At 47.1% G+C, this 18,046-nt stretch overlaps 1 protein-coding gene across 1 annotated transcript in view; it reads right to left on the bottom strand.

Moving 5' to 3' along the window:
- SLC6A11 (solute carrier family 6 member 11) overlaps nt 1–18,046 on the bottom strand; it is a 122,859-nt gene that overhangs the window by 92,995 nt on the left and 11,818 nt on the right. The window contains exon 5 of the mRNA XM_017678281.3: nt 4,092–4,224. Coding sequence (XP_017533770.2) covers nt 4,092–4,224 — 133 coding nt within the window. The remainder of the gene's footprint in view (nt 1–4,091; nt 4,225–18,046) is intronic.

Genomic DNA, 18,046 nt, shown 5'->3' with positions numbered 1-18,046 from the left:
CTTCCTCGGATAGTAGAGATGGCTGGCACTGATTCTGGGAAGATCCTGAAAGCCAGTCTCTGGGATGTCTGAAGATTGTAGAGAACCTGAGGAGGGCTCAGGAAAGGATGCACCTGAAGGACACCTGTGGAGGTGCACCTGGGGGAGACATCAAAGCCAGGGCAGCCTCAGGGCCCATGTGCTGGCCGCTGAGATCACCGCCGGGCCTTCACCTGTGGCCTGGTCATGGCCTCAAATGTGATGCGAAAATCCCTGCTTAGACAACCACCTGTGAAAGGCTGAGCCTGCAATGCCTGCCTGCAGCAACAGGGATGTGCTCCTTGAATTGAGTCAAAGTTGGGGTTATAGTTTTTTCCTTGCACGGGATGGGGCCTAAAACTTTTACCTCCAGTTAATTAAATTTCAGAAATTGCTGCTGAGGTCTGAGGAAGTGGGTTGGAACTGACTGTGGCCTGGACAAGAGCAGGAAGACAGGGTTCTTCTTCCTTGAACAGCCTCCTGAGAGCAGCTCTGGCCAGGGCCTCACAGGCAAGAGGCATGGGTAATGTCTGCCTGCTCAGGAAGACTCAGGTGACCTCGTGTTTATTTTTAGCTGTTTCTGTACAGAACGTAAAAATCCTTTGGACACTGGGCTCATGCCCAAGGTAAGGTGAGTAATAAACAGTAACAAGAGCATCAACCCCTCTCCTGAAGAGCCCATGTGGTGATCCAGGAACTCCTGGTCTCCTGAAACTATCACACTGGACCCACAGAACCTTGTTATTTATAAGCAGCTGAGGAATTGGGCCACTGGGCTTTAGTTCCTGACCCAACACTTGACATTACTAGCTGTGTGACCTTAGACAAGTCTCTTCCCCTCTCTGAGCCTCAGTTTCCTCATCCATAAAATAAGGGTGGGGGTGGACCAGATGGTTTCAAAGGAATCTCACGGCTCCAGCAAACCACATCTCATCTTGGATGCCAACCCTGGTCTTGGAAGTGGAACACAGGGAAGAGCCCTTGAAATTCAGCCTTCAGGAAAATACAGAATTGGTTCATTCGATTTCAGCATTTCCCTTAAAAGCACCACTTAGATCCAGCTGCAATCAACAACCATTGAGCATCTATGTACTAACTATCTCATCAACTGCCTCTTCATAACCAGCCTTTGTAATCACCCATGTCACCAGTGACAGGCATAACAGTACACTCACGGAGCATGGGCTATGCGGTCACCAAGGCTCGGGGTTTACCTCAGCCCTCCACTTCTGGCTTGGGGGTCCTTGAGCAAGTTACTTGATCCCTCCAAGCCTCAGTTTCCTCATCTGTAAAATGCAGAAAATGACGGCCCTTGCCTCATGGGGTTGTTTCAAGGTCTGAATGGAAATGGACACATGACACATTCAATAACTATTATCCATTACTGCTTTCACATATTATTACAACTATTATTAAAATTATTCCTTACCATTTCTGCTAGAGATGAGAAAAAGTAGGTTCAGGGAGGATGTGGGAAAGGACATCGCTCAAAACATCACAGAGTTCTAAGTTTTAATCAAGTCCAAGGATGGGCAAGGTCAGGGTAGCACTGGGTCAGTGTGGAGGAACAAAGTTGCCAAGTTACTGTGGCCAGACTCCTTCACTTCTCAGCCTCAGGGTCTCCACCTATAACACAGAGGCAATATCTCCCAGTTTGTGGGATTTCATGTGCTCCTGTTGGATGAAAAAACTCCTGGCAGAGCGTGGAGTGAGCAGAAGATTCTGAGGGACTGGTCCCCGCCTTGCCTTCCCCATACGCCTCTTCTGAAATCTCCAAGAAGGTAGCCTCCTGGTCCTTGCCTCTAACTGGTTCCTGCATTAGCATTCTCAGACACACAGGCTCAGTGGCCCAGCCAGTGGCAACTGGCCCCACTGTGGGACTGAGCTTCCTCCTGAGTGCTGAGGGGAAACAAATTTTGCTGTGGCCCACACCTGGGGCCCAAGAGCTCAAGTCCAGACATGTACATGGACAGCCCAAGCTCATGCATGCCTCAAAACCTCATCCAGGCAGCCTGCACCCCAACCACACACAGCCTTCATCCAGCTGGCCTCGGCATTGACCCCCAAGAGCTGGTTATCATAGCAGATGCAATAATAATGCCAACCACGATACTTCCTCCCTTCCCTTTGTGGTTCAAAGCACCTTCAAGTATGCTATTTAAGTAGGGTTGGACCCTGTGTTTTAGTCCTCTTTAGATAGTCACTGAATAATGCTAGGTATAGAGTAGATACTTAGAAACTACTTTGAATGAATACATTGTATGTTTATGACAAGCTTAAAAAATTACTCAGCACACTTACTATCAGTTACACATACTGCTAAGGGCTACATATGCATCCTTGCATTTCATCCTGGTCACCAACCTATGACACAAGCCCAATTATCAAGCCCCACTGTGTGGAAGAGGCAATTGAGGCTCAGAGAAGTTAAGTGGTATGCCAAGGTCAAGGCGGTGAGCAACAGACCTGAGACAGGAATCCTGATTCCAGACCTTGGTTCTCAGCCACTCTAGTCATTCTCCTCTTTTGCCAGAAGTGGCAGCGAGAAGGGGGACGGGAGCAGCGTGTACATAATCTGAAGAAGTGTATCAATAATGTGGTGATTTTTAGATTTGGAAAAATAGAAAAATCCTATTGTCCTTATCATACAAAATCCAGAAAGCAAAGATCAGCAAAATCATCGTGGCTGAAGGGACATGAATCCTTTTCTACTGTCTCTGCTCCCCCAAGCATATTGGTGATTGTGTTCTAGTACATCCTCTGCTTCTTTATAGCCCACAGCACAGGGCTTGTGGACATTTCTTTCCTGTCCTCCTAACTTCCCTCCTGCAGGTACACCCACCTCCAATATTTCAGCAGTTTCCTCATGATCCCATCTACCATAGTGGGAGCTGAGGAAACCATTTTTCCTCAAGGATCCAGATTAAGTCCCTATATCCTTGGAGGTTTTACCTCCAGCCAATAGCTCAGAATAAAGCTAATGAGCAATCACCTACCAGAAGCAGGCAGGCAAAAAGTTACATGGTCTACATGACCCAAGCAAAAGAAACACTTTATTTCCTCTCTTTCACAAAAAAAAATGAGTGGCAAAATGAGGAAACTAATGGCATTGACACTGAGCTACAGGATCAGGGTGATAGGGAATGGTGGGGACTGTGGCCAACCACAGCATTCCTAGAAGGAGGTGGCTGATGCTCAGCTCAGCCAAGGGCTGCTGCGCAGGTATGCAGGTACAATGCTGCCAAATCTCTCAACTTTCCAAGGGATGTCAAAATCATATTTCTTTTTTCCACATGAAATATGAATTTTAAATGTTAGTAACTAACTTCACTTTTTTAAAAAAAATACAACACATGAATGGGCTTGGGCATGAGATAGACATTTATAACCTCTCTATTAATCCTTGAGTCACAGACAGCTGTGCTCCCCTACATTTCTGAGACCCCCTTGCTGTTAGGTGAGGCCGTATCCCAGGTTCTGGCTGAGTGCCTGTGAGTGGAGGAGCCACAGTAACTTCTAGGCCAGGGCAATTAAGAGCTGGCTGCCTCCCCCATTTCTCTTCCCCAACAGTCCACTGGCCTGGAGGCCATGTAGTGCAGATGATATAGCAATGCAACAAGATGTAAATGGCTGTTCTTCCCTCCGTAGACAAGGTGGGTGAGATCTTGGGATCTGTTGGTGGGGTACCTTGAGTGCATGTCTTACTTGCAAAAAAACTGCCTGATGGTGGTTAAGCCCTTCCTGGTTGTCAAAGCACCAACTTCCTTTCCTTGGACACCTCTCAGCTCAGGAAGACAGAAAAGACAAGGCTTTGTTATTTCACAGATTAGCAAATCAAAGCACAGAAGGTAGAACTGAACAGCCCAGATGTGTGTAGCGAGTAAGTGGTAGACTAGGATTTTAGCTCTGGGGTTCTGAGTGGACCAGTCTAGTGTTCCTCTTATTCCCATCTGAAGAGCCTGCCTTTGCAGTGTGAGCTCCCTTGCGTGTCAACTGTATCATCTGTGAGCTTGAACAAGGACAACTCACACCCTCCCCTGACACATTTGGTTGCTTGAAGATATACCTCTTACCTTTCCTGTGGACTTGGTCCCCTTCCAGATACAGAAGTAGCAGATGGTCCAGGCCGCCAGGAGACACAAGGCTAGCTCCCAGCGGAGATTCCCAATGTGCTCGATCCCATCTGAGATGGCCAAGACCCGGTGCCTGAAGAAGGGAGGGTGGACAGTCATGGGGGCTGAAGATGGCCCACCCACTCCCACCCTGGACACAGCTAGTGCTGCAGAGGGGCAGGGATGGGCCCACTTGCTTATTTGCCACCTCCCCCACCACCACACACTATTCACCAAGCATCTTCTCTGAGCCAAACCCAGGTCTGAGCATGGTAGCCTCAGAGAGAAACAAGACCCAGCCCCCTGCCTGTATGGATTCACTCCATGAGAGAAAAGACCAGTTAGCAGACAGTTTGCAGTAAATATGGTATGGGCTGCAATGGAGGAAGTTCAGGGGCTTGGGGAAGACCAATGTGTACCTAGCCTACGTTGGGGGTGCTGGGAGACCACAGGATGGTCCATGAACATTCCAGGTCCTGCCCTCAGGGGAAATTAGACATCCTTAGCCTACTGACCTCAACAGCGGCCACAGAACTTGCTTCAGTCAATGGCAAGTGTCACTTCAGACAGAAACTTTCAGAGCCAGGTATTATGGTTTGCCCTGTTCTCTTCTGCTCACTGCTGCTGTCTTGACAGAGCATGGGCAAGGATGGAACCTCTAGAAGCCTGAGTTCCTGAGTGACTAGGTAAGCCTTCCACTGGGCAGACCTCACTTGAGAAACACACGTTGTTGCTGTAAGCTCCTGAGATCGTCAAGGGCGTTTATTACTGTAGCATAACCCAACCTGTTCCAACTGATACAGGTGGGCAGGCAAAACTTCCTGTAGAAGTGATATTTGAGTCAGACTTTGAAGGATGATGGAATTTAGCTAGGAGAGGGAGGAGGATAAAGATTGTTTTAGGTCAAAGAAATGAATGGCACAAGCAAAGGCCAGAAAAACAGCAAGGAGTGCTTGGGGAGTGCTGGAGCACAGGGATCGGAAGGGAAAGGCAGGAAAGGTAAACAGGAATGTCATCAGGACCTTTAAATAGCATGCTAAGGGCAGGGGTGTTCCAGAGGGCACAGGCCACAGGAGAGAAAGGACCCCTGGATCTGTTGAGCCAATACCTTCCCTTAGAACCCACCAATTCTTCACAGCTGACACAGGCCTGGCTCCTAGAACCCATGTCTGGGGTTTGTGTTTTTTTAAAGTCAAACTCGCCACGCTCCATATTGTGCAGAACCATGGCACCAACAAAAACCCCTTCCAAACTTGCTCCATGAACCTTGTTCTGGCTGCCAAACCAACCGTACTGGACCACGCCAGTCGCCTCGGCACTCTGGGAACATCCTTTGAGCAAGCAGCTCCCATCCCACCAAGCATGAAAGCCTTCCTCAGTGTCTGTCTCCCTGGGAATCTGTTCAGGGCCTGATTCTGCATTAATTACTCAATGACACCAATTAGCACTGGTCTGCAGGCTCCCTCTAGCCCTAGTCCCCGCCCGGAGAAATCAGGCAGGTCCCCAAACAACATCAGGCTGTGTGTGGCCATGGCTACTTAAAAGGAAACCAGCTCTCAGACCTATAGCCAGAAGTTGGAACTGACATTTAAATACATGTTTATTGAGCACCTACTATGTGCCAGGGACTATATGAATATTGAGGATAAAAAGGTAAGCATTATTATGGCTCTTGCCGTCTGCTAGGATAATTTGAACAAAAAAGAAGTCCAGTTATTTGAGAAAAAAAAGGAGACAGCCATATAGTTATTACAATGATTACTTCACTCACTTCTTGTGTCTTAGCAGTCTCTGGTTTTAGTTCATTTAAAAACTGCAGGCCTTATTACACGAGACCTTCAGGAGTATCTATTATCATCACAGAGTAACAGGCCCCCAGACCCTGGTCCTTGTGGGGTGCTCACCAAAAATACAAAAATTCCCGCATCTCATCTCAGTCCCACTGAGTCCAAATCTTTGCAATAACTCCCAAGAAGCTGCATTTTGCCACCTTTCCCCAAAGACTGTTTATGCATGGTGAGGCTTGAGCACCATGGAAGAAATTTCCTGGCAATGAAGATATGACCTATGAACTCCACCTGAATAGTTTGTAACCTTTTTTTTTTTTTTTGAAGTGGAACTGGGAAAGGCATCAGGGAACTTTTGGGGAACTATCAAAGGGACAGACTTTCTCCCCAGAGAAATACTCTGATGCACCCACTCCCAGAATTCTGCAAGGAACTTCAGGGTGCCCATCAACTGTCTTGTCTCTACATAGAGAACCACATAGGGAATATGTACCTACCACCTTACAAACTGCCCCCCAAAAGTGTCCTGAATGCCCAGGGACACCCCAGAGCAGGAAAGAAAGTAGACTACTGAAGATGCAAATGACCTTGGTGTACATTGTCCCAGTCCACTCCAGACTCTGTATTTTTCATTAAAAGAAACACGACAGTTCCCTAGCTAACAGGGGTATACACACATACACACGCGCCTTCCTGTTGATGTAGGTGATGTCTGAACCGGGTATCTAAAAACTGGAAATGGCACAGAAACAGGGGGAGACAGAAGTGGGTAGACCTGCCAGGAGCAGGATGGCTCAGGTCCCCTCTCTCCCACATTTTAGATGCTGCAAACTTTTGAGTCATGCAGCCTGCCTCGGTGCCCTCTCACTTAATGGAACAATCTAATTCCCAGAATGGGAAGCATATTACTAAAAGCTACGCAGGATGAATTGCTCTTTTGTTTCACCAGACACTATTTGAAAACATCCCCTAACTATTTTCTTTAGGTTTCACCAGCACTGACTTTAGCGATGGACCTTGGGTTTCTAAAGAAAGGGGGCTCGGGGGCCAGGTTCTCAGCCTGCAGGGCTGTGGGGTTGTTTTGAAACCCACAAGAGCAGCCATTGAGAGCATGGGGGCTGGGGCACTCAACTCTGGGGATTTGGAGAAGGCACAGCTCTTCCTGGGAAAAAGCTTTCTTAATGACCCTCCCCCATGAAGTGCTGGGACAGAAGAAAGGTCTGAATAAGGAAGAGTTTGCTGCCAATACCCTGACCAAAAAGGACCCAGGCACAGACCTCCCAACACTGTTTAGAGAGTGGGAAATGTTGAAAACTAGATAGGGCTCTTTGGAGGGATTCACTTACTTGAATAATAGTGTGTGCCCACTGTGAGCTAGGTGCAAAAGCAGATTCTTTATGCAGCATCTTTTTCAGGGTGTAAAAGTAGAATATTTCTGGAGATTGCCTCCTAGAGGCAGAAATCTCAGAGCTTGGAGGTATAATGCCTGTTTCTCCAGCCTTTGACACATACAGTGATAGGCGGGGTTCAAATCCCAGCTCTGCTCACCAGCTGTGTAACCTTGGATAAGGGACATCACTTCTCTGAGTCTCAGCTTCTTTATCTGTCAAATGGGAATGACACCTCCCTTCTATAGGTTTTCAAGCTCATCTAACTCTCCCAATAATCCTTGAGGTAGGTACAATTATTATCATCATTTCAAAGAAGGGGACACTGAGATGCAGAGAGGTTAAGTAGATGACGCAAAGTCATACCACAAGCAAGAGACAGCTGTGATTTGAACCCAGGTATTCTGGCTCCAGAGCCCACATGTTCAGCCTTAATGTTAGCTGCTAGATTCCTCATAACACTAAAATCTATGCCTTCCTCTCTTCTTATAAATCAAAGTGTAAATGTACACCCCAAAGCTATCTCACATGTCTGCATATGAGATAAAAGTAGTATATGGTACATGCCCTCATGCATTTACTGATTTATTCAACTAACACTTATTAAGGTGTCTTCAGTGTGCCAGGCACTGTGCTAGGCCTAGTGGTCTGTAAAGAGCTTGTGTTCTAATGGAGAAGGCACTGGAGCAGGGCATGGAGAGGGGTGTGACAAGGGAGAGAAGCAAGGGACCCTCACCAGCCATCTGGCCAATATCGGGATGCAGGGGTGTGTAGGGGGAGGGTCCTAAAAGATGGGAAGAAAGTTAGTAAAGAGGAGGGAGGGCATTTGGGACAGAATGGCCACCAGAGGCAAAAGCCAGGAAGCTGGAACAAAGGCTCTGCGAGCCCAGGGGAAGGCACAATGTTGGCTCAGTACAGCATGTGCGAGGGTGAGAGGTGTGGGTGAGGATGAGGCCCAGGTGGTGAGCTAGGGGTGGGCTGGGAGCCTTGATGAGGAGCTGGAGCTTCATCCCGTGGGTGAGGGAAGCCAAGAGGAATCTTAAATCTTAAAGCAAGACCCCATAAGATGCATGTTTCCAAAAACTCTCTCTGGGGAGAATGGACAGGAAGTGTGGAATGGGGTGGGTGCCCAGTGCAGACTTTTGCTTTAATTTGGACAATAAAAGAGGAGAGTCTGGACTACAGTACGTGAATGGCTCTGGAGGGGAATGGGTGGGTTTGAGAACAGCAGAGGCACATGGTGACTGCCTGGGGTGGTGGGTAGCAGGGAAAGTCTAGGCTGACACCCAGGTTCATATGTGGTGGACAGCGGGTTATTAGCTGAGCAGGAGTGAATTGTCAAGTGGGGTAGAGGGGGAGGAGGTGGAGAGTCAATCTTTCAGGTAAGATTATTTTGAGGTGCTTGTAGAACATCCAGGTAGCTGTAATGCCCAGAGGCAACTGGGTCTCTGGGTGCAAAGCTCAGTAAAGAAATGCAGGGAGAAGCTTCCAACCTGAGCCCTGGGCAATCAGGGCATCCTGGGTCCTGGGAGAGCAGGAGGCCGCCGGAGAGTGCTGAAGACGGGGAGGGACAGGGACTGCAGCAGAGGCCCAGAACCCCAACATTTATGGCAGAGAGAGAAGGGAGGCATCCTTGAAGGAGGCAGAGAAGTGTGAGCAGAAAGGCAGGGGGCAACAGGAGAAGGGGGCCTAGGAAGGCAGAGACAGAGGGACAGGCATCCCAGAAGGGCAGGAGTCCAGCAGCCCAGTGCTGCAGGGCAGTGGGGTGAGAGGGAGGGTGTGGGGGGCTGGGGCTAGCAGGTGAGGCAAGGGCTGACTTCAGATGGCCAGTGGTGTGGGTGGGGAACAGACAGGAGGTGAGACCCTGGAGAGGTGGCTCGTTTGGGCAGTTGGGCTCTGATGGGTCAGAGATGGTGGAAGCTGGAAGGGCCACAGACAGCAAGAGCTGTTTTACTTACATCTGATTGGTTTTCAGGTTGGTGCAACTAAGATAGTTAATGGGAAATAGCCAGGAGGGAAGGGGAAGTCCCAAATACCAGGAAGGAGTGAGGAATAAGGTAGGAGAGAAGCAGACAGAAGTCCCTGGGATGGCGGCAGGGAAAGAATCCATATGTGGAGACGTCATTTCCACAGAAACCGGAGGTAAAGAATTGGGGAAACCAAGAGAAATGAGTTGAAAAGCAAACTATCCTGATTAAGAGACTCTTAGAGAGGAGAGGATGGGAAGGGCTGGCAGTGCAGGTGGGCAGACTGGCGGGCACCAGCTGAGAGCCCTACATCTTTATACATTCAGTCCCCCAAATGACAGCATTATCACACCCATGTTATGGGTGGGGAAACTGAGGCCTTGAGAGGTGAAACAACCTGCCCAGACTGGAACTTGAAGCCAGAGTTCTCTGATGCCCACAACCCCCACTGCCTTGCCAGAAACTGGTCCCAGAGAGGGGATATGTCCTGTTCAAGGCTTCTCCGTCCCTCACAGTCTAAAGGAAGTGGCTGGAATCCCGAGTCTGCTCCTGAGGCATCACCCCCATTTTCCTCTTGGTGTCTCATATACTAAGGGGCTGAGTTTGCAGGGAAGGAAACAGCCTTATCTCCTGGAGCTTCCTTTGCAGATGCTCCAGCTCGCAGATCCAGGGAAGTTACGACCAGAGAAAGCAGAGATGGAGCAGATGGCGCAGGCCCTCTCCCCAAAAGCAGAGGGCCTGGGAGAGGTGGTGTGGGGATAGCTCCCAGCCCGGCTGGCCTGGGGAGGCCTCATCGTCATGTCCAGCACGGAGCCGGCAAACACATCACCTTTCTTTAACCTGCCATGGAGGGGAGCGCTGCCAGGGACACGCAGACCGCCCTACAAGCTGGCGCTGAGGGGCTGAGCTATAAATAGCCTTGCTTGGGGCTCCTTTCTGGTCTCCCCAAGCAACAAACAAACAAAAACGGGCCCATCTCCAAAACAAATGTGCCTTCCCTGCCCCATGCAGAATCTCCCTACTTTCAGGTTTCTGCCCTCACTTCTCTGGGGAGAAAGCAGCACAGGCCCTCAGCTCTCCCCTCGTCTGGGCATCCACTGCAGAGGTCCTCAGCTGAGCTGGAGACTCAGGGCTAGGACCCTCCTTGGCAAGAAACTGAGGCCTTTACACCACGGATTCTTTCTACAGAAGGTTACTGGGCATGAACTACATGCTGAATACCAGCAGGATCAGAGCTCTAGTGAGGAGCAAAGCAGGAACCCTGCTCTCAGGGAGCTTACTATCAAGGGATACAAGGGGAATAACAACAAGGACAGCCATGTCCTGCATTTCCCCCTCTTACCCCTGACTTGAGTGCAATTACTACAGATGGGAAACTGTGGCAAGGGAAATAACATGCCCGGGGAAGGCTGGGGCAGAAAGCAAAGCCACATCTGTTCAATTTCTGAGGCAGCCCCACTACCCCTACTGGGGAAGATGATGGACCAGCGATGTGTCATTCACGCAAAAAAACCAGGGACCCAAAAAAACATCCCCCCAAAAACCCTGCACTTGTTCACTTTCCAGGATTCATTGTATTCCCTTTGCAGGAATATACTTCTCAGTTCTCCCAAGCTTTAAAATTCTACCTGTCCTACAAGCACCAGCCCAAATAACACAAAGCCCCACAAAGTGCCTCCTTGGACCCCACACATAACCCTTAGGGCCAGTCCCCCGCCCCATCTAAAGGTTGTCATCGAGGTCAGGGATCAGCAAACATCTGTAAAGGTCCCAATAGTAAATATTTTTCACTTTGCAAGGCATATGGTCTCTGTCCCAGCTATGCAACTTTATCCTTACAATGTGAAAGCAGCTGTAGACAATTTGTAAATGAACGAGTATGGCTATCTTCTAATAAAACTTTATTTACAAAAACAGGCAGCAGCTAGGATTTAGCCAGTAGTCTCCAGACTTCTATCCTAGGCTAATATTTCCCAAATAGACTAATCCTTCACGAAACCAAGTTCCCAAGTCAAAATGGGACCTCACTGGAGAAAAGACTGCATACTGTAGCCCTTCTTAGAGCATCTCAATATTCATTAAAATATTAAAGGTTCGAAGAAGTGCTACAATGAAGATACCCTTATAGCTCTGTCTAACCCAAAGTTTCCCAAATTTATTTAGAAGTGTTCCCCACTAAGGTGAAAATGAAAGCCACAATGAGATACTACTTTACACCCCCTGAGGTACACCCTCAAGGATGGCTACAATCAAAATGAGACAATAACAAGTGCCCTCAAGGATGTAGAGAAATGGAACCATCTTATATTGTTGGTAAGAATGTATAAAATGGTTGAGCCACATTGGAAAATGGTTTGGCAGTTTCTTGAAAAGTTAAACATAAGACTCAGCAATTCTACTCCTAGGTTATTCATAATAGCTAAAATCTGAAAACCACTCAAATGTTCATTAACTGGTAGACAGATAAACAACATATGGTACATCCATGCACTGGAATATTATTTAGCCACAAAAAGGAATGAGGTAGTGCACATGCTACAACATGGATGAACCTTGAAAACATTATGCTAAGTGAGAGAAACCAGACACAAAAGACCACACATTGTATAATTCTATTTCATATACAACATCCAAAATAGGCTCATATGTCAAGGCAGAAAGTAGATAAGTGGCTTCCTGGAGGTGGGGGTGGAGATTAAATGTAAATAGGCAGCAGAGATCTTACTCGGGTGATGAAATGTTCTAACCTGCATTGTGATGATGGTTTCACACTGCAAATTTACTGAAGATCATTACTTGTACACCCAAAAGAGGTGCAGTTTATGGTATGTAAATCATACCTCAAAGGTATTAAGAAGTTGTTAAGAAGCAAGTGTCCCCCACCACATTTCTGCCTTTGCAAAACAATACGTCCTAATTTTATTCAGAACACCTACTTGGAAGAGAGCCCCTGCACTCATGTGTCTGTTACCTTGTTTTACAGCTGTCGTTTAAAGGGCACAGAGGCTCCACATCGTTATTTACCTTGCCTTGGATCACAAACTGGTAAGTTGCAGAGTGGCCTTGCACCCGGTCTCCTGACCCCAAGTTCAATGCCTGTTCCAGCCCTGCATGGCTGCAGGGTGAGATCCAGGGAAGCAGGAGGCAGTGAGGAGAGAGAATCATAAAGTGGGGACAATTAGAGCATCAAAGCACAAGGTAAGGCCAAAAATGTGTGCCTCGTAGAGAGACTTGAACAGAGGTTCTGTAAGTCAGGAAGCAAAGTCCAGAAGGGGCAGGATGAGAAACAGAGAGGCTGTACAGCTTTGGGGAACCCCCCACAACAGGTTTGCGACGCAGTCCTTTCTCGCGAGTGGAACGTTGACCCCACTCAGCGGAAGTGGCCTTAGTGCCCCATCGCTGGGAACCCAGGGCCCTCAGATTCCTGGATCTTCCTCCCCCTCACAAGGATTTAGCACAGCCCAAAGGCTCTGCCCAAGACTTCCTAGTCCCACAGTTTCCCATGGTGTTGCAGTTTCTGCATCACAAGCCACCAGAAGCTCTGATAAAGTCTGGCTACCTTTGTCCCATTCAGCTCCCTGGAGATTTCTGTGTTAAGGCTGGCAAAGAGCCATGGTCTGCCATGGAGGGATAGCAAGCAGGAAAAACAGCTCTGGTGGAGAAATTTCAGACAGGGCACAAGGAGTGGGTGTCTGCTTCCAGCTCCAGGCATACCCTACCAGAGACCTCCATTCTTTGAATGTCACCTCATCCACCTGTGGGGTGGAGAATGGTGGGCATGCTAAGCATGAGCAAGATGCAGGACAGAAGAGCTAATGCTGACCAGTGACTTCCCACCAGCCACCATCATCCATACTGAGGATGCCTTGAAGGGTGGGAGAGGTACACCCATTTCACCAAAGAGGAAACAGAGGCTCTGAATCATGTGCCGGGGTCCCCACTAGTAAGTGGAGAATCAGGTCCTCTGGCTCTATGCTTCCTCCCCTTCCTGGATGTCTCCCAGATAGAGGGTGGAGCAGAGTGAGCATGTTTGTAAATCTGGGAAGTTATACAGACTTTCTTGTGGTTTTACTCAAAATAATCTAAAATCGAGATACTGCACTAAAATTTGGTAACAGGCCCTTCTGACTTATTCTGGGCCTGAGCCTTAATTAAAGCCAGGACTCTATAAATTATACCTCTCCATCTGCTGAAATGCTCTTCCTCAAGAGCCTAGGTGCACAGCGCTGCAGAGAGGAGGGGCATGCCAATCGAATTCTGCCCCACAACAAGACAGGCAGTGATGGCACTTCAGACAGAGCACAGAAGGAACCAGAGAGGCCTGCTCTCAGCCCAAGTCTGGCTCTTGCTCCTCAAGGGAGGCACTTTGGACAAGTCCCTTAACCTCTCTCCCTGCCTCAGAATCCCCCACACAGTAAAGCCACAGCACTGATCCCCTAGGTGGGGGGATTACATGAGGTTCTGTGCCCAGAGGGCTATGACCGGGCCAAAGTACACAGTGGGTTCTTTTTTTTTTTGAGAGGGCATCTCTCGTATTTATTGATCAAATGGTTGTTAACAACAATAAAATTCTGTTTAGGGGAGTCAATGCTCAATGCACAATCATTAATCCACCCCAAGCCTAATTCTCATCCGTCTCCAATCTTCTGAAGCATAACAAACAAGTTCTTACATGGTGAACAAATTCTTACATAGTGAATAAGTTCTTACATGGTGAACAGTACAAGGGCATTCATCACAGAAACTTTCGGTTTTGATCACTCATTATGAACTATAAATAATCAGGTCAAATATGAATATTTGTTTGATTTTTATAGTTGATTTATATGTGAATCCCACATTTCTCCCTTTATTATTATTATTATTTTTTTTAATAAAATGCTGAAGTGGTAGGTAGATGCAAGATAAAGGTAGAAAACATAGTTTAGTGTTGTAAGAGAGCAAATGTAGATGATCAGGTGTGTGCCTGTAGACTATGTGTTAATCCAAGCTAGACAAGGGCAGTAATACATCCACGGATGCAGAAAATTTCTCTCAAAATAGTGGGGGTGAGGTTCTAAGCCTCACCTCTGTTGATCCCCAATTTCTCACCTGATGGCCCCCCTGCGACTGTGCCTGTCTTAGGTTGTTCCTCCCTTGAGGAATCTTACCCGTATCTGGCTCACAGTAGGTTCTTAATAACTACATGCAACTTCCCTTGCCTTACTGCACCCATCAAGACATAAAAAAGAACTCAGATAAAATTCTTCTCACTTACTAAATCGCTGCTTCCCTTATTTTATGTAACACATCTACCATTTGTGAGAACAAATATGCTTGTGGGTGATTTTATATACAAATATCTTTACTCTGATTATCAAGAATGGATAAATAGGAGATCACGGCTCTTCTGTACTTTCTAAGCTCAGTTACTCCTCCTTCTCTTCCTTTTCGCAGACAGTGAGCTCCAGAGAAATTTAAGTAACAAGCCCAAGGATAGTAAGTGGAAGCACCAGGATTCAAATTCTTGCTGTCTGGCCCTGAAGCCTGTAGCCCCATATCATATGGAACTTTTAAAGAGCATTTCAGCAACTGTATACAACCCCTCTCTGCTTCAGCAATGTGGAAACCATAGGTGTTTGTCTATGGTGTGTTGTTTTTTCTTCTTTCCTCAAACATACTTTCTACATTTTCTACAAAAAAACACTGATTATTTTTGCAAGAAGGAAATCAAGTGTCCACTGGAGAACCCATGTCAGTAAGAAGGAGTTGGCATAAGAGATGAATTAAATTTCTGAAGTTGGGAACTTATATTCTTCAACAGACAGGCCAAAAGGAAAGTAAGAAGAATGGTACTAAATACACAGGGAAATACTGGCAGATGGAGACTGAATTGATCATGAGTTCTCTCTTAAGGGGTAGGGCTGGGGGAAAACACTGTGACAGACTGAATGCTGAGCCCCCAAATTGAGGTTAATCCCAAGGAGATGGTATTAGGAGGTTGGGTGATTAGGTCATGTGGATGGAGCCCTCATAAATGGGATTAATGTCCTCATAAAAGGAACCCCAGAGAACTCCCTTGCCCGTTCCTCCACATGAGGACACAGAGAGAAGGCCGTCTGTGAACTAGGAAAATGAGCTTTCATCAGACACCATATCTGTCAGCACCTTGATCTTGGACTTCCAGCTCTAGAACTATGAGAAATAATTGTTTGCTCTTTAAGCCAACCAGTCTGTGGTATTTTTGTTACAGCGGCCTGAATGGGCTAAGACATGTATTTATAAATTACGTATAATCTGATACACAAATATTAACACACTTATATGTGTGTTGTGTTTTAACTACTTAACAACATTTACTCTTTTTGCAATCAGTTAAGTATTACATCATTAGAATAAAAGGGACACAGTGCCGATTCAAGTTTGCTGTGGCACATCTTGAGAGCTGAGAGGAGCTCCCGGGCCGGCTCTCTTGAAATGAGAATGTCCGTGTCTCGATATTACCTCCTCCCTGTTCTCCTTAAACCAGGACCCCCAGTGCTTCCCTGGTGGGGTGGACAGAGCAGGAACGAGCCTCTCTACAAGGAAGGCTCCTCGGTCCACAGGGCAGCACACACTGGGAGTCACAGCCCCCCAAGAGCAGGGCCTTGTGGAGAAAACAGAGCTAAGAAAGCTGCCTTTGGGTTCTGGTATATCCGAGCTGAGCAATTCCCTCAGTTCTTCAAGATGATGTTTGGTTAATGGAAAAATGGAGACGGTTTTTTTTTTCTTCTGCCCATCTCACTGGGCTGAATTAAAAATTAAATGAGATAATATGAATAAGGAATACATGATTTATGAAATAAATAAATAATGATTAGTAAGCAGGGCTGTAAATGGGATCTGTCATTCAAAGAGGAGGGGTCATTATCATAAATGACAATGTCTTCAGGAAACCTATGGCTCCTATTGTTTTAAATTATGAAAGAACCATGTCTTGGTTTTAACTTTTTTAATTTAAATAGTACAAACAAGTATAAAGCAGAAAGTAAAGCTCTCTCCACCCCCTTGCTTCCCACCCATCCTATTCTTGGGTAACTACCATGGTTAATAGTGTCGTGTGTCCCAGAGTCTTTCTATGGGATTAGAACACATACATATACTTTCATACATATGGTATTAAAAACAACATTCTACACCATGCCCTCTCCACTTAATTTTATCTTAGAGATCTTTTCCATATCAACACATTTTCTGCTTCATTCTGTTTTTAGCAGTTGTTATGAATATACCATAATTTAACTCTTCAGTATCATATTTAAGGACATTTTACTATGCCCTTCTTTTTAAACTATCACAAAGAATGGTCCTGTTGACATGCAGTGCATAACTAGTCTGGTCTTGCCTGTTCCAGAAGAGGGATTTGGGAGACAAAGCATATGTGTCACCCAGGAGCTGAGGGTTATTGCTATGTTGGCTTCCACTGCTGTCTAAATGCTATGAAAGTTGAAGTGAAATTTGGAGCCTCCTATCTGCTTCTCTCAGGAAATGCCCACCAAGGACGTGGGCAGGTAGAGGACATCTTAGCACAAGTGGGTAGCTGCAGAGGGGTTAATAGATCAGACGGGCAGTTCTCTTACATGGCATGGCCAAGCCAAATTGCCATGGTCTCCTCAAGAGCTTCTGTCCCTTTTCCCTGATGGGGAGGGTACCACTCTCTACTCTCCAGGTAGAAACCTTAATTCATGCACCTGCACTGAGCAAGTGCCCCTACTGCCCTTTTCTCTTGCCTCCACCCAGCAGCCTGGGGCCTCTGTCTTATGCCCAGCCTAATCATACTCCTCCATGGATACAGCCTTTAAAGGTATCCGGCAGGATCACTGAAAACCCTTCAGAATGGCACCAAGGTCCTTCACAATCAGCTCCAGCCTCTCTGGCCACCTGCTCTTCTCCAAATGTCCTCCCGGTGTGGGGTCCCTGCTCCCACTGCCTTTGCCTCAGAGCTCCTGCCCAGCATCTGCACAGCCGGCTCCTTTCTTCTCTCAGGTCCCTGCTCAAATGCTGCCCCCTCAGAGAGGCCCTCCTGATCCCACAATGCTTTCTACTTCCTGCTAACTGTTTATTCAAGAGACCTTTCTGCTTATTTGGTTGTCTGTACCATCAGCTCCACCAGGATTTGTCTTTGTTTCATTCATGCTGCACCCCAGAACCTACAATGACACCTGACACAGACTAGCTGCTCAATAAACACTTGGGACTGACCACATACTTGGGCATCTACCTACCTCCTCAGCAAAGACCCCATCATTCCCCCAGGCTCCACATGCAGCAGCCTTGCAGGTAAAGTCTGCGTGCCTCAGCCTACAACTTCAGGTTTCTGGCTTCTTGCTTATGCTATTCCCTGGATCCTGGCATGCTATTTACGCACTCTACTGTCAACCGTATGAACTTCTATTCACCCTGCAAAATCAACTAAGCATCACCGACTTGGTGAAGCCTCCCCAAAGACCAGGCATCTGGGCTTCCTCATCTTGGCTCCATGCAAGCATCCTACAGGTATCTATTATCTTATACTTCAAAAACTGTCCTTTTATTTTTTACTATTATCTTTTGCTTTTCAGCTCCACCCCCCACCCCCCACCAGAGTGTGTGCTTCTTTGGAGACAAATAACATCCCCCTCATTTTTCTGGCTACTGATAAGGTACCTAGCACCCAGTAGATTCTCAGAAAATACTGAAAGAACAATCAAGTGAAGAAAATGCACTAAGAGAGTTCTCCAGGTCCACAATGAGGGGCAAACAGATCTGGCTGGTGA

This window comes from Manis javanica, chromosome 3, assembly GCF_040802235.1.
Source record: "Manis javanica isolate MJ-LG chromosome 3, MJ_LKY, whole genome shotgun sequence".
In the NCBI taxonomy this organism is placed as follows: Eukaryota; Metazoa; Chordata; class Mammalia; order Pholidota; family Manidae; genus Manis; species Manis javanica.
This window is presented reverse-complemented; position numbering and strand designations above follow the sequence as displayed.